Consider the following 17,938-nt stretch of genomic DNA (forward strand, 5'->3'; position numbering starts at 1 on the left):
CACGGCTTAATATAACAATTGTTCCTCTCTTTGGCTATTAAAGCATATACCTGCCATACACATTGCATAACAAGCAAATTCTTTCTGCTATATACTGACAGGGCTCTCCCTAGGGGCTCAGCTGGAACCAGTGATCTGATAAGTAACTAGAAGTAGTTGGAGATTTAAAGCAAATCCTTGAAACATTGGTAGGAATCCATGCCCTGGAAAAGGGCCCCTTCTTCACCTCTCCCAGGTGCAGGGTTTACAATGAGCACCTAAGGGACACCATAGTTATGTGACCCAGGTATTTACTCAGCACAGCTCAACACACCCAAAAGAAGAATGTACCAGGCTTATAGACCACAGTTAGAATTCATGCACAACATAACATTGCCCTGGAGTGGTGCTACTTCAACTACATTAGACATTACAGGAATAATGACAGAATTACATATATATATATAGAAGCCCATGCTTGTTAAAGGATAAGTACTTCTTTAAACATTTAATGCATAAATGGCTTGAATGATGGTTGTATTTAAAAGGAATGTACAGTGGTTTATGGTAATGTTACTTAATGTAAACATTAACATGATGGTATTTTGTTTTGTTTTCTAAAGCAATATGTACGATAACAATTGCTTTTTTTATTCTTTGTTGCATTTTATTGCAATTTAGTTCCTTCAGTCTCTTTTAGCCACCTCCTATCTAGGGTGCAAAGGAGATGGTTCCCTTATGATGGATTCTGCTGGTATTATACTAATGAAAGGTGAATGTTAAAAAACCTAACTTCTTAAATGACCTAACATTTTACAACATACATGAGACAGTGACAAGGTTTAGGACTACTTTACATTTTTTAAAAGCTATAGACAGCTGTCGACACCCATAATATAAAAAGTAGCACCAGCTGGTCACCCTTTACAGGCCCAGCATATCCTCTGCATATTTTCTATTGCTCCTGCTTAGGTAGAAGACTGGGGCAGTCACAAAGAAGAGGTCAAGAAGATGATGGCCACTAAAGCAAGAGTGTCATCAGCGTGAAAAGCCTACAAGCAGCCCTCGTAAAATCTCCCTGGTATGTTTTTTTTTAGAAAAACTTGTTGTTCCCATCAATAAAATTAGACTGTTTCAGATAGCGTGTTCCCTGCAGACCTTACTGACGCCAGCAGAATTACTATGACATAGAGGTTGTAGGAAGGAACCACAGGAGACACAATATCTAACATATCCAACCACCAAAATGGTCAATAGTGTCATATCAATCACAGAACCTACTGCCAAGGTTCTTTTGTATTACAATGACTTTAATTGTACATAACAAAAGCACTAGAGGATGGGCAGAGATGACACCAATCCTATATGACCAAAGTATCCAGAACCTCACTTTGTCATAAAATCCATGGCCATGTTTTTCTGCCCTAGGCCTGGGTTTGTGTCTCTGTTCCACAAATCTGGGCATACCTACCAAAATTATTGCCACATACCTGTGCCTAAGCCGCTCACATACGTTCTCCAAGCACTGGTAAAATTGTGGAGCCTCCACTCCCTCTAAAGATGCGCTGTCATTAAAAGGCTGGCGATGGCGAGGTGTAGCAGAACGTGATGTTGGGACTATAACGGTATTTAAGCTTTTGCCTGTGAGCAATTCTTGATAAACTGCTGCGGCGCTCTCCAAAAACTCTGCAGGCATAAAAAGAAAAAGAACAATGTTCATAATGTGTACAGCTAATATATTTAACAGAAACTCACGTTTCAGTCCAAGCACAATGTCTTGGAGACATCCAGCCTTCCTCAAGGACAGTTGACATCAGTGCACAGTCAACACATTCTGCACCCGGCTGTCAAGTTGTGCGAATGATGGATGGGTCCTGTATAGCTATAAGGACACTCACCAGAGTAATAAAACTGGATCTGGAAAGCATACAGGAAATCTGAGAATGACATGTGACAGTCCATTGCATCGTCCATCAGTACAATCCTGGCAAGACAGAAAAATACCAGACCTAAAATACTTGGGACAGCTGAGGAACAGAATGAGAATCACATATTCTAAGCTGGTGGAGCAGAAATAAGCAAGCTGTGTTATTAATAAAATAGAATCAAAAAGTCTTTGTAAAGGATAAGTTAAACTTACGAACAAAAGTACAGTTATCTGTTTGCCCAACAAAGTTCTACCTAAATTGTCCAGATAAAATGGCCTAGTGCCCCTCCAACCCACACTGGCAGTTATAGCAACAATGGTGCCATTTCCAGTGAACCCAAAGAAACAAAGTGGTAGCAGAAAGGTGGCCATTGGCACTACCCTGCTATTATATATATGTGTGTATATATATATGTACCAGATATACTGTACAAATCCCAAAACGTACATAATGAAAGAAATGTAATGAGAATATAATACCCAAACTCAGATGGCATGGATTACTAATCCTTTTTTCTGGGTTTGGGTATTACATAATTATTACAATTCTTTTTATAGACACAATGATTTATTTTAGGATTAAATCCAAACACCTAACTACAGAACAAATATAAAGTATATAAAGTGGTATAAAACAGTACTCTATGGATGGATAGAATATCCTCTAGCTCAGTCTCACTAGGTACACTTGAAATGATTATCTTTGTTTTTTTTGTTTTTGTGTGGCCCCAAACTAGTTACCAAAAAGCACTGAGCTTGTCTATATTAAGCTATCAATCAGACAATTGTGGCTTAGAAATGAATTATTGATTTCTGTCTGAGCTTTGGAACACAGAGTATCAAGACTTTGCCTGCAATGGGAATTCAGTGATGGTCAGCAAGGAAACGTAACCAGCCTGAATGGTGTCCTCCTATCACCCCACATTGCACCCGTGACAATGAAGGAGCCCTAGCAGACTTATGGGGACAGATATGCATGTAACACATCCGATTGGCTTCCAGTCTCTCCCCTACCTATCCAAGTTCAAGTGTTTCTGTAAAGGGGATTTCACAAGGTTTTTGTCAAATCAAAATCAGTTAGGTAAATAGGTTGTATTGATAAAAAGAAACAATCAATAATGAGTACAGAACTCCATTAGTGAGTGTCTTCTATACATTTCTAAAACAAAAGCTTTACAGCTGAACTCATGGCTGATATAAAAACAATTTATGTTATTATTATTATTATTAAACAGGATTTATATAGCGCCAACATATTACTATGGAGTTAGGTACCAGAATTTGTCTTTATAATCTCTTGTTGTAATCAATAGCTGTGCAATATCACTTAACTGTGGGAGGTAGGGGAATTTATGAGAGACAATTTGGCTCACTACCTATAAATATTCGAACAAATGATGAAATGAGGAGGGAGCAGGGGGCCGGAGCTCTCATCAATCTGCTGCTGCTCCTTCACTGTCCAATCCCAGGCTGGTGGTGGGGAGATGACCTAGCTATATACTTTGAGATAAGTCAGGTTACTCGGCTGGCTGTTCTTTGTGGTAGGGCTGAGAAAATCCCAAGACATGAGGAAGAGAATTAACAACCCCTAGGCAGGTAAAACAGCTTCCTTATATATATTTCAGCTGTGTATTCAGTTTTTTTGCCTGGAATTCAGCTTTCAGTAAGCTTTACAATAATAACACAAATTATGTTCCCCCTGAAAACAATCTTAAAAGTTCCCTTTAAGTCTGCAGGGCCTTAAGCACACAGAGGGGTAACTGAGGTAATCAACATCTATAAAGGCAGGGATCAGGCAAGTTATGACATAATTTTAACAGCAGGGATTTCCCAAACTGTAATGCCCTCCAGATGTGCGACTGTTTAGGGTACATCATTTCGGATCATGAATATCAATGAAAAAAGCGTTCCTCAAACACATCTCTACTGCAGGCGTCTCTTTCATGTGTTTTTCCAAAGCCTGGTGCAGATCTGTTTGATGTTCTGTACAGAGTGTGAAAAATTCTGTTAAACCCTCTTCATGCTGCCTCCCCTCCCACAAAATATGAAGCCTGTGAAAATGCACCGTACGCCAATAGACTGGGGAGTGTGGGAAGCCATAAGTCGCAGAATCACAGGGGTACAATGGCTTGTATTGTGTGCCTTTACCTGTCATGTGTTTAATCTGCCAGCTGACTGATGACCTCATGGCAGAGTCTGCACTCACACTCCATGAGTATGGGATTTGTAGCCTTAGTCTTGCTGCCTGAGAAACAGCTGTATGATGCACAAATTCCCTGTCATGTTGTACTGCAGTTAGGCAAAGAGGACCTGTCTACTGCTTCATTGGTTTTCCCCTACTCTAATCAATGTAGGTAGAATGGTATATACAGTACCATGGACTGAGTGCTAACTTACCTAGTAATAGACTTCCTGTAGTGCACAAACCAAATCCACTAAATACAACACCTAGAATATAATTATTACAAAGTATTTATATAGCGCCGACAAATTACGCAGTGCTTTACAAAGTCCATGGTCATGTCACTAGCTGGAGCTCACAATCTAATGTCCCTACCATAGTCATATGTCTTTAACACGGTCTAAGGCCAAATTTGGGGGAAGCCAAATAAACTAACTGCATGTTTTTGGAATGTGGACAGAAACCAGAGTACCCGGGGGAAACCCACGCAAACATGGGGAGAACCTGCAAACTCCAAGCAGAGAGTGTCCTGGCCGAGATTGAAACTTGGGACTTAGTGCTGCAAAGGCCAGAGTGCTAACCTCTGCGCCACTATGCCATAAAAATGGCAACTATTTGATCACTGGATGGGGTGCAATGGGATAAGCAACCAACAGGCACAAACAACAAGATTTCCCAGCCTTACATTTCATTATAGAGACTGTTTTATTAAAATCATTCTGGTGGTTTACAAAAAAACAAATGCACTTCAAAATCATGGGTTCACCTCCCAACCCCTCTGGAAAAAGCAAGGCTATGTACACAATGATTTTCAGCCGATTAGAGCTGTTGGGCTCGTCTTGAACAAGAATCTGACATGTACAGAGGTCATCTGACATCGTTCATGGATCCCATTTGGCGTAACCATGAATGTCGGAAGATGAACTACCGCAATGGAAGTAAAGGGGAAAGAAAGTGCAGCGGGTGCTGCTCGCTCGTTTTTTCCCATTCCCTCCCCATAGAGCAGAACGGCGCTGTATGTACAGAACTTCTTAATTCATCTTTCAATCGTTTATTGCTGGAATTGATCATGAAAGATAGTTTCCAATGGCAATAATCGCAGCTTGTGTACATAGCCTAACTCTTTTTGCAACAAAATGTATTCAGGCTTGCTAGCCCAGCTACCTGCACATGATTTGGTGTATTTGCCCATCATGAAATGATTCACTATGTTATACCAGCATGTTGGGTGTGTGTTTTTTAAACTGACAGTCTGTTCCCTCACCTCGCTGCTTTTTGTGTCAGGTCCATGGGAAAGTCTGGGCATAACATCTGCAGCAGGCAGTGATATTCCTTCATAGTAAGGAGATCTGCAAGAGACATCAATTTTAGATTGTTAGAAGAGCAGAATTATTTACCTGTTCTTTCATCTGCAGAAAAACAATTGTAAGGGGTTATATTGTGCATGGAATAATAATCAGTGGATTCAGAGTTAAGAGACAGCTGAAGTTACACTGCTTGGTCACGAAAAAAGCCCCCCAAGCCAATGAAAGTTTCTTTAGTTGGTCTGGTCAAGGTTCAGCAATGTAATGTGCCCAAAAAGGAGGTCTGATTATACTGAATGTTTTTCCACCAATTTATTTCATTTTTTCCTTCCCTGATGGCAATTGGTTATTCCAGGATGGTGCCATGATTCATTTAATTGTCAAAGAGTGGTTCAGGAGCATTATTTTCACACAATCACTGGCCACATCTCTTTCATCATCAATACAAGATCTCGGTAAAAAATTATTGCAACTCTGGACACCTGACCATCACACTTATATGATATTGTCATGAAATAATCACAAGCTTTAATAGTTACTGCCTCAACTCATTTTTCAGGACAAATTGGGACTAGCTTTGTCCCTTATATCTCAATAATTTGGAGAAATGTTCACATACTTTTAGCTATAAATTTTAATTGTATTCAGTTGTTTAGCTCTGCATAAATTCTCGGGCTTGCAAAGTGCTGGAACCATGTGCCAAATACCCACATCAATCTTTCTAGGCATGGACTAGAAAGTTAAAAGTATCTCAATGTCTATATAAAAATTATATCCAGTTTGTTTCAGTATTTTACTGTACTTCACTCGCTTCCTATGCTATAAACATGGCCTGGGACATGGGTGGTCAGGATGTCTCAAGATAAGGTAGGCAGAGAGGGGGTGTCAAGAATTGACTTGTGTTTTCATAGTATATAAATATCTGCAAGACAGTTATAATTTTCACAGTGGTTTCTTTCCCCAAACCCCCCCACGCCACAAGGCTGCTGGGAATGGCCCATGAAAATGTTGGCAGGACTTAAAGGAAGAGAAACATCAATGATATATCAACATAAGGCCAGGAACAAGCACTATTACTGCAATGCCCTCTGTGATACAGAATACAATAAATACTAAAGAATACAATAAATACCACAGTCTGTACTGGCTTGGGTGTAGAATTTGTACAGCAAGTCAAGAAAATTCAGAGGGAAAAAGAGCATCAAAGACCTAATGGGGGCTGAGGTTCTACTACTGACGATGTAATGGAAGATCACAGTCCCATATACCAGTCTTGAACAAAGTTAGCTTGAAAAAAATCCTTTAAGATGTTAGGGGCTGTATCTGAGGTCAGAGTCCTATTATTATTATTATTAGATTTAGATAATTCCTTTAAATAATTATAGAAGGTGTGCTTTTTCTAAAATTGGGATGTAGCATTGGATGTTGATGGTGACTCCACTATATTTTCTTGAAATAGGCAATTCTTTTAACTTTTAAACAAAATATTGTCCTTCTCCTTCCACATACATCCACCATTGTTAATAAAGAGTATTGCCATATAGGAATGATATTTAATTAATGAGGACCTAATTGGTGATAGGTGATAGGTATCTTGGCTTCTGTATTAGAATGGGGTTCAGTAAACAGAGAAATATTTTGGATGTTATCATTAAACACCTGCCAAGGGTTAACATGTATGGAGCGGTAATGCTGACTCAGACCCAGCAAGCACTATGTTAGCAATACCTGAAAAGATGAAAGCTTTGCCCGTAAAAAAAAGCAGGACAGAAATCAATGATATTTACTGACTTTGCATGCTCTTTTCTATGCTGTCTCTCCTTGTGGAGACAGCCATCTTTTTAGAGGGACTTGGCTTTGTTTACCTGGACCATACCTGCATTGCCCCTTATGGAAAGCTGTCAGCTGGTGAGCGAACGATAAAAAAAAAAATAAGAGCAGGAGAGCCGGAGAAAGGCCAGATTTACAGAATGGATGAAGTGGGAAGATTTTTGCACAGCAGGTATGAGTCACCTGACCCACAGACATCTGCTTATTCATGGAGATCCAAGTGCAGCTGAACACAACATTACTGGCTGAATCACAATTGGCAATAACCACAAAGAATGTTGTCTATTAAAAAAAAGCCTGAATAATAAAAAAAATAAAAATAATGACCTGCTTTGCTTAAGAAGCATAGTAACCCCTAGTTAGATCACTTAGAATCATTTATTATTCTGGTATTTTCATCACAATTCAAACTACATAGCATAATTCTGCCTATAGCCAGCAGGGGGAGACTCAGCAGTAGGTATGAGAAGAGCAAAGTAATGGGAATCTGCAGTTGTGATAAATTGGGATGCTGGAAAACAGCTTTATACATAGGAACACCATGACAGACAAGTCATATAATCTCTCCCTGGGCAAATCTGAAAATGGGAACAGCAGCGTGAAATATCATTTAGCATCTTGCTCTGTCAGACAGGCTGAGTGTTAAAAAGAGAGTGCTGTAGCTTGGAAACCGAGCACAGAAGCAGAAATGTCTAATATCAATCCAGTGCTTGTCACCATAGCCGAAGCAAACATCTGATTGGCGGCAGAACTTTGCTTTAATTTTATTAATGTTTATGATTGCAGTCAGGGATAATTAGCATTTTTGGAGTGTGGAATATTGGTCAGTAAACACACACAAACGCTAATTCACACGCAGGGATATGGTGTGTTTTACTAAAAGTAAACACATTTATTCTACAGTATTTATATAGCGCCATCATATTACGCAGCGCATTACAAAGTCCATAGTCATGTCACTGGCTGTCCCTCAAAGGGGCTTACAATCTAATGTCCCTACTATAGTCAAATGCCATTACTATAGTCTAAGACCAAATTTTGGAGGGAAGCCAAATAATCAAACTGCATATTTTTGGAATGTGGGAGGAAACTTGTACCCAGGGGAACCCACACAAACACGGGGAGAACCTGCAAACTCCATGCAGATAGTGTCCTGAGAATCAAACCAGGGCCCTAGCATTGCAAAGGCCCGAGTGCTAACCGCTGAGCCACCATGCCTGCCCTGGTGGCACATTGTCATGCACATGGCAGTGGATCCCTCCATAGACCTTAGACCCCCTATCAGGATTTATTGCCATCTGCTGGGAAGGTTCACCCTCTTTTTTGTTTTGAGAACGACTGGTCCCAGGACAAAAGGGAGGAGTAAATGGGAAGGCTGGTGTCAAGTTCAACTGCTTATATCTGAAACTACTGGCAATAAACATTCCTTCATGGACAGTGACAGCAGACTTTTGATTCCCAACTCATCCCGAGCTCATTTTTCAGATACTCAATCTTTCCTGCCCATGAACAATCCAGGACTTTACGACACACCGCCAATCATCAGCAGGGGATGAATGGATGAAACTGATCTTTAAAGTAAATAGGAGTTCATGGTTTCAGAGAGATATGCCAAGAGGCAGAAGCAGGAAATCAGCTCCATAAACCACCCTTTCTCAATAGTTTTACCTTGGGGGAGCCATTGAAATAACTTTTAAGTCTTCAGGGAACCCCTCCTATAAATACTATAACCACAGCTCTTAGTATATTAGCGTGGTAGCCAGTGGGAAGAATGACACCCATACAAATAGCCAAAAAGATCATTGACGTCACCTAAACTGACCTGAGAGGCTAAATTTGCTCATTGCACAAAGAACCCCTAGCAATCTCTGGAGAAACCCTAGGTTTCCACAGAAACCAAGTTGGGTAACAGCACCCTAAACTATACCAACCATAACAAAAATATAGAATAATATAAAATATTAATTATACTTTAATCCTTATGTATTTTCTTCATGGCCTTGTTTAAGGAACGTGGTTGTTCGACAGCTTACTGGAGTTCTATAACGTCCAACGCATTTTTACTTAGGTTATGGATAGGGTGAGGACACGATAGAACTTCTGCCAAGTTCTATGTTAGGTCCCTCCTAATGAACATTATTAGGCACTCCATTAAGGTTTACTTAAGCTGCGTACACACTTGCAATTTTTGTCGTTGGAAAGGATCTTTCACGATCCTTTCCAACGACAAGGGAGTGCACGATGCATGAACGGTGCTGTACATACAGCACCGTTCATGCTCTATGGAAAGGGGAGGGGGAGAGCGACGGAGCGGCACCCTGCTGCGCGCTCTCCCCTTCCATTTCATTAGGATCGGCTGTCGTCCATCGTCCGTGGATCCGGCAGGTCGGTCGTCCGGACGATGGACGACACCGACTGTACACACTGCAGATTTTCGCCCGATAATTGGCAGATGCCGATTATCGGGCGATAAAAATCTGACGTGTGTACGTAGCTTTATACACGTTGGTATACAGATACGATCTACATGTGATAATTTTATCTAAGGCATACGTCCTGTATTATTGTTTTCAATGGGGGCCAGATTTACCAATTGGCACAGGAGGCCTCAGAGACAATAGGGGGCTTCTTCCTATATTGTTAGGAGCCATGCATTTCTTTTCTCCAATGATCACTAAAAATAGCCAGTGTTTCATAGCCTAGAGGGGAAATTTAGCTTTGTTTTAGATCGTTAAGTTGAAAGAAGAAATGAGTCCCTCAAGTTCAACTACTAGGGAAATAAACATATCCCAGGTGTAAAACCCTACGGATATAGTTGATCCAGAGGAAGGCAAAAAAAAAACCCTGGTACAGTTTGCTCCAACAAGGGAAAAACAAAATCCTTCCTGATTACATGAGTTTTAATACTACACTACAGAGCTATGCATGATCCAGTATGCTTCAGTGTGGACATCAGACTACCCACCGGTACCACTGCATTTATCTGCAGCAAGTTCACTTCCTCTCCTTAAAGCAAACCTGTAAATACAAAAACAAAAATCAGAGCTATCACTGCAGGCTTGACATTGCATGTTCTGTGGCTGTCATCTTGATCCTACCTTTACTTTCCTGTCACTCATAACTTGCATACAGCCTGGAAAGTCTCTCCTCTATATTGGTTTAAAGTCTGTGACTCATTGACGAGTGTAGTAGGATCAGTGACTGGTACAGAAGGATCAAAATGACAACCCTGCACCTCTAACAGCCTATAATGGCATAAATAGACCCTTATTATTTACAACTCATAAAACACACGAGAGACATATCAAAGGGCCCCGGGCTTGTGTTTTTCTGGTTATGTGTTGTTCAGGTTGTCATAGACCGTGTGAAGAATATGTCTGGTATGAATGACAGCAATAATAACCCGCAGTAATAGGACACCTGCGTGATATAAAAAGACTTCAGACAAAGCAAATCTCTAAAGAGGCGATAAAAGAGGTTGCTTTATCACAAGATATGGAGGTGGGTTATCTTGTCATCTCGGCATGTGATAATAAACATGTATCTTTCATTTAGAAACCTCATGGATGCACACGTGACCAGATGATGCAGTGGTGGTACAGAGGTGAGGTTCTAAATATGGTGGTGAGAAGAGGGTGCAGGGATATTGGTGACGGGAAGTTGCAAGCTATCCCCACACTTTGGGTTGTATGAGTTAGGTAAGCATGTTTGGTTGGGATGGGGGGGGGGGGCAAATTGAACTCCCAGACAGATAATTACACTGCCTGCTAAGCCGGGGAGGAGTCCATAGGGGTAGAAAATTGGTGTGAGCCAACAGGGAAACTAGATCATGCCTGGCTCACCTGCTGCAAGGACCACTCTCTGTTTTACTTCTTTAACCTGCAACAGTATTTACAGATGATGGCAATCACAGGAAGAGTTGCACTTCATGTCTGCTCCAACTGCACACAAGTTAATAGGCATTGCATTATGGAAGAGATTTATTCAAGAATGGCCCAAAAAAATAAATAAATAAATAATTCACCTTTTCCAGTGCAGCACATCCCAACATACAATTCAGGGTTCAGCTGTTGTGGTGCATTGCAGTGTGAGTCTATTGGTACTTACTGTACTCATGCATCAGGGTTCTATTCTAACATTACATGTATAGCAGTAATTCCATTTTCCACTGTAGTTTGAATTGTCCTGTATCAAGAACTTCCCACATTGAAAAATAATTATACTGCCTCTATTTCCAAGCTATGTACACCCTCCTGCATCTGCTTAAGATATGCAGGTAATACTGTCCAGGAGCTGGCACCATATCAAGTGACGAGAATCCTTCCTGCAGACTTACAAGAAAAAAAGTAAGACCCCTGGCATTCTGCATACTGACATGCATCTCCTGGACACCTAGCACTCCTTCCACTGACTCAGATATTGTCTGCCTCCCAGCACCCCTGACCTAGCACCCTTCTACCAGCTAGCAACGTTGTCACTGCATACCCCACCACTTGTAGTAAGTATGGAATAAGGCTAACATTCAAAGAGTAGTTAAACCCACCTACCACCTCCATTATTGGGGGGCCCTTCCAATGTGCCAGTCAACGCCCAAACTGATGCTTTATTTCTTTTACTTTAAGGCAATTGTTTTACGTAAACTGCAATACTATCATTTATCACTCCAACTTCCTAAACTATTGTACCCTCTCTATTAATATATTGAGTAAACAATCTCTGGATTAGAGTTGAAACCTGAGAAAATGAAAACCTTGTTTTCGTCCTGTATTCCCCTTTTTTACTGTATAGGAAAATAAATAAACTGCTGCAACCAACACTGACTTTTCAGAAGGAAAGCAGGCACGGGTATGCCACAAACTTCCCTTAAATGCTTGGAATATTCACAGAAGTATCTTCAAAAACTGCTGTTTAACTTCTGAGGATAGCAAAATGTGAACAAAATGTGTAGCGTGGGCTTGTCTTTCTACAGTCTTGGCAGTGCTAAACCTCCCACTGCCCTTGGATGCCAACATAACACTCTGGGCCTCTGCCCAGCAACCATAGATAACACTTGCTGCTGTAAAGGAAGGAGAAAGAATTTGCTGCCACACAGGAACCTGGCATGCACAGAACTCCAACTGCAAGTATCTATTACAATGCATTTGTATTGGCACAAAAACGTACTCCTATCCAGGCATCTTTTTACCAATGTACACCAGATGGTCAGGTATCCATTTTATAGCACCATATACATTTTCTATCAGCTTAAGGCTACGTACACACGTAAGATGATTCTCGTCCGATAATCGGATCAGAGGCGGTTTTGGACAAGAATCTGACGTGTGTACAGAGCTCGACGTTCCTGGATCCGCCATTAATAGAAGGAAAGTAGAGAGAGCGCAGCCTTTTCTTCATTCTCCCCCCCTCCCCTCTTCATAGAGCAGAACAGCGTTGTATGTACAGTGCTCATTTAAGTCTTTTGTCATTGGAAAGGATCGTGAAAGATCCTTGCCAACAACAATTACTGAACGTGTGTACACAGCCTAAGTTATGGAAAATTTGAACTCCATCTCATTAGCTCCATGGCCACTTGACAGCCATATTGCTCAGCCATATCGTATTGTAATTTTGGTGCAGAACTGTGATCATTTGCTGGTAATTGCACCACCACTAGAAAATGCATGTATGCCACAGAAGTGATTACAGAAGAATGTTTTTAGTTTATTTAATGTTACAGTGGTCTTTCCATAATGATTTTACCATTCGAAAACTTTTCGAATAACTTTCAAGGCTTCAGAGAACCCCTGCTATAATTACTTTATCCACAGCTCACATTACATTAGCCTGGTTGGCATTGGGAAGAATGGCGCTTACATTGACTTTGCTGCAAGTATCAAAGCCAGAGATAAAAAAAAAAAAAAAACAATTAGTATCTTTTGAAGTAGAAAATATATATTAACCACAATCAAATGACATTTTGTTTGCTGAACCACTTTGTATCAGAACCAACCATCCTATTTGTGATCTTGTTTTGCCTTCTCTTTCTATTTTTGTTGCTCCTCGGTGCTGATGATATCCTGCAGCCTCCTTGCAAACATTTTCGGTCTAGAAATAGATTCCTTACACTTCTCAAGGTGGGTTTGCAGGGTGACAAAAGTTGACCTTGCCTGTGTAGAATATATTGAAATGGCTCAGAATCACTCAGAAACAGAATGTTGTCACCCTTTAGCAAGAACTGCATGAAGAACCTTCCGGTCAGGTTATTCAGGTACTATATTAGAACTGCAGATTTAAAAAGAGCTAAAACTATGTTCAAACTTATAAGTGAAAAAGTACAACTCGTAAAAATTGTTGACTTTCTCAACATATTTTAACAGGTAAACATCAAGTCTTTGTTTAAACAATTCCTACAGACAGAGATGGATTACTGAAATAAAAACACATACAAACACATACAAATGTTCTTGTATGCTTCAGATCTTTATGTTGAAAGATCCTTTTTCTAGTTCAACTTCAGGTTTGGTACACACAGCTTCACATTCCACTCCACATTGCCTTGATGACACCACACACATTATTAGTGAAGAGAACATGAGACCCTCCATAGTTAAGGTTTAAATAGTACTGGTTCTATTACAATTGCTGTATCTGGAACATCTGATTGTCATTTAACAGCACGAGTGGCAGTAATTGTAGGGGTGTACTTATTTTTTTTCCACAGGACAATCTGCATTTTTGCTCATTTAGATTAGCAGGATGAATATACTGTGTCAATTTGTATGTGTCATTTGTTCAAGAATATTCTGTTATCTGTAGGCACTGTTTGAATGAAGAGCTCACGTGGTGGCTCAGAGGTTAGCACTATGGCCTTTGCAGTGCTAGGTGCTGGGTTTGAATCTAGGCCAGGGCACTATCTGCATGGAGTTTGCTGGTTCTCCCCGTGTTTGTGTGGGTTTCCTCCGGGTACTCCAGTTTCCTCCCACATTCCAAAAACATGCAGTTAGGTTAATTGATGTCTGCTTCGGCACCAGTAAAAAAACCTTAACGCGAACTTACTTCAATAACAGACTATATATGAGATTTTAGTGATTGGGTGAACACATATGGTAAGGACATTTGAAGAACAAAACATTGACAATCGTTTTAGTGAGGTTTGGACTGCTCTGAGAACTACTACTACCAGTTTCCTGGTACCAAAAATGTAATTGCAGTACTAGAAGGACCAACAATTAATTATGAGAGATATCCTGATTACATTGGACTTCTGATAAACCCCATAACATGCTGACATAGGTTCAATACATTCTGAGGATTGTGCAGCCGGCAATAACAGGGTTACACCCTTCTCCATAGTATTCTAAACAGTGGGTAGTAAAGTCACCATGTGGGTTCCTAGTTATTTATAAAGATCCCAGATCAGAGGGAGACTTGGCCACTCTATGACTAGGATCTGTCCCATGAAAACAAACTCCTTGCTATTTTGCTAATTTGCTGTTCCAGCGTGCAGGAATAGAAGAAAAATAAACAAGTTACGGGCCAAAGGGGACAGTCATCCCTCCAAAAAGAAAAGCGCAAACCTTTAATTCCCAAACAGAGAAAGCCAGCACACAGACTGCCCATGGAGCTCTGATCTTCCCAGAAGGAAGCATAAAATGACAGAGCTAAACTGGAGCCAGCTGTTCTAACCACCGCAGGCCCGCTGTGCCCATCTGTTCCCCACGTCCCTCTTACCTCCCAGCTATCTGGCCCTCCCCATCTGTATGGATGCGCTGTGCACAGCACCACACACTTCTAGGCCATGTGGCAAGTGCTAAGTGATACCTGGGGAGTCTGGGGGGAGGGCAGCTGAGCATCATGGGATATATTACTTCCAAACAGCTGGAGGTTACCATTCCCCAGTAGACAGAGCGTGTTGTCATTCTCAGACTGATGTTTATAGTAAAATGTTTAGCAAACAAGCAAATAAATACAAGAGCTGAGTATTTCAGGGAGGGTAGCATGAAATAGACAGCTGATGTGCATACAAGGATGGAGAAGCAGTGTAGCTTGTTTCCACATGGAGTGATTTACCAGTCTGGATTCTGGACCACCATGGAAGTTTGTACTTGTCAGGCCAGTGCAGGTTGCTGATGCTGCAAAGAGATGCAATACAGGGCCAGGACATCTCCAGACAGCACATATTAATATTGTATATTTAAATACTGTAAAAAAACTAAAATAAAATTAGTATGTAACAAATAGAAACACATCTTGTGTTTTAGCACTGCAAGTTTTAATTTACCAGAAATACAGAGTGTTTTTAAGTTCCCATTTGGGCTGACAACACTGCCTCTGCTGAATTGAAATCATAACCTGAGCTGTCAATTCAGCCTACTAGACTACAGAGCGGGCTATCCCCCCATCCCTCTTTGCATCTCTCAATACCCGTGATGGGAATACAGCAAACAAACCTTTAAAAAAGAGGACACTGAAATGTAGCTATTTCAAACATACAGACATAGCATGACAGAGCTTTTGCAATAAAGTAAGAATCCTGTACTTTGGAGGCTGCTGACTTTTTCTTCTGTTTTACTTGTACCTCTTCACTTGTATACATTGACTTTTTTTCCATGCTGGGTCTCAAAAGCCTACCTACACATTCTGTGTAAGAAAATGGCACCCGGGACAAGTGGTTCTGGATGCATGCCTATGTAAGTAGGGCCTGGAATGCAAGCAGCTGACACAAGCCTGGTAATGATGTCACAGGAAGTTATACAATTTGTTAATTTTATAGGAACAAAGTAAAAGAATTGGCTTTGTAGAAATTTTGCTCCATATACATTGCATAGAGCTGACCTAGAAAAATAATTCACAGCATATTGGCAATTCCAAAGGGCTTTTGTTGTCACAATTACACATTTTTTGGACATATATTATATTTATATATTTCTAACAAGAAGTAAATTGGCTTTAAACCAAGCCATCAAAGGCCTCTATAGCTTTTGAGGGTCAGAGTTCGCAAAAAAGGTGCTGAAATCATAGTTCACCTCCAATCAATATTCTAATTAAACAAACAACAGTTACCATAAGCTGTTCAGAAATTAAATACAACTTGACGTCTGTGCTGTGATCGCTGAGGGTGAATTGCTTCACATTGCTTGCAGCTACTGAGCTCGGTGAAGATTTACAGTTTAAGAATATGAAATAACATAAAAGCTTCAGCATCTTATTCAGAAGGTATAAAAGCAGCTCTGACTTAACTATTCCCCTTAAATCCATAGCTGTACTCACAACTAGCACTTCCATCAAACGTTTGGGTAAATGACAACATCATTCTCATTTAAGCCACTTCCTGTAAGCTCAGGCCTCCATGGACAGGCTCCCTGGGGGTGCTTCATCGCATTGTCCCAGGCCCATTTACCAAGCGTCAGTCTGTCCAGGAAAAACCACAGCTCGCCAGCCAGACCAACCAGAAAGAAAAACCTATACAACTGAATGTATAGTAGGCTTTTTTCTTTAAAAGGGGAACTTCACGTAGACAGGGGTGGGATTGTCTTTATGTCCGTAGCCTTGGCACAGGTTCACTTTATGTACTTTTTCAAATGTGGGTTAATATCACCCTGACTTTCAGATACTGCTTGTGGTTTGGTCACCTATGGCAGCTTGGTGACTTTGAAACATAATAAATATATTGCTGATGCAAAGCAGAGACACTTCCCAGGGTAGAAGACAGGCTGATAATATCAGTTGTCTAAACCAAAGTCAAACACAATCAGCATTTGCTATATTAGAATATTAAATACAACATCTGGATTATTTGAGGTCAGTAGGTCCATGCATCTTAATTTCTATTTAGATTTGCTCTTCTCTGTGAACCGATTCGAAAACATTTACCGCAAACCCTACTTCTAAGCCACTCGCTGGGCAGCTGAAATTCCCTATAATTAGGACTAACCAAGATATGCAGCCTGTTCCAGCCGCAATAAAAGTGAGGCTCACAAAATGACTTTTCTCTACACTGACTGAAAGAAAGGAATCTGGGGAAAATTACTACATTGTTGATAGTTTTTTCAATGAGACAAAAAAAAAAAAAGACGTACAAAGTGGTCATTTATAAGCTTCGCAATTTCTAGGGGATATGCAAGCATGTATTGGAGGTCGTGGCAATTTTCCCATTGAGTGGGAATGACTTGCTTGTATAGCAAAAAAGCCAAAAGCAAGTCATTAAGAAGAACTCTAGTCAAAGCAAACATTTTTCTAAAGTTTTTAGATTTTTAAACTGAATGCCTAAATATTTTGCAATCTTTACGATCCCTTGCTTTATGTTGCTCAAATAAAAATGAAGTGTTCACTGTAAAGAAAATAGTTAATTCTTAAAGTGGAATTGGAGAGTTTTAATGCAGAAAGGTACAATGTGGGTAATGGGGCAATGTCCCTTCTGCAATAAAACATACTCACCTGTCCTAACGTACCTTAAATTGGCAAAATCACTGGGCTACGCAAGCGCAGGTCAGCGCTTGGTTGCCTGAAACATCCCAGCTTCCTTTACAATTGCCAGGAATGAACTATTGCATGAAAGTTATATCATCCCAGCTCAGCTAACCACTATGGCCCATGATTGGAATGAGGAACCTGCTGAGGTCTTCAAGAATCCACACTTCTAGAAGCATTGATCTTCGTATTCACCACACTGGTTCTTTCCACTGACCCATACATAAATTCAGGATAAAGTATCCATATAACAAATCAATAAGCGCT

At 40.5% G+C, this 17,938-nt stretch overlaps 1 protein-coding gene across 3 annotated transcripts in view; it reads right to left on the minus strand.

The window, feature by feature from the left end:
- Nucleotides 1-17,938, minus strand: part of CSTPP1 (centriolar satellite-associated tubulin polyglutamylase complex regulator 1) — a 97,773-nt gene that overhangs the window by 13,544 nt on the left and 66,291 nt on the right. For all 3 annotated transcript variants that reach the window (XM_072422009.1, XM_072422007.1, XM_072422008.1), the window contains 3 exons: nt 5,353-5,437; nt 1,878-1,963; nt 1,470-1,665 (listed from right to left, as the gene is read on the minus strand). In XM_072422009.1, the coding sequence (XP_072278110.1) occupies nt 1,470-1,665; nt 1,878-1,963; nt 5,353-5,437 (367 nt within the window). The remainder of the gene's footprint in view (nt 1-1,469; nt 1,666-1,877; nt 1,964-5,352; nt 5,438-17,938) is intronic.

This window comes from Pyxicephalus adspersus, chromosome 9, assembly GCF_032062135.1.
Source record: "Pyxicephalus adspersus chromosome 9, UCB_Pads_2.0, whole genome shotgun sequence".
Taxonomy (NCBI): domain Eukaryota; kingdom Metazoa; phylum Chordata; class Amphibia; order Anura; family Pyxicephalidae; genus Pyxicephalus; species Pyxicephalus adspersus.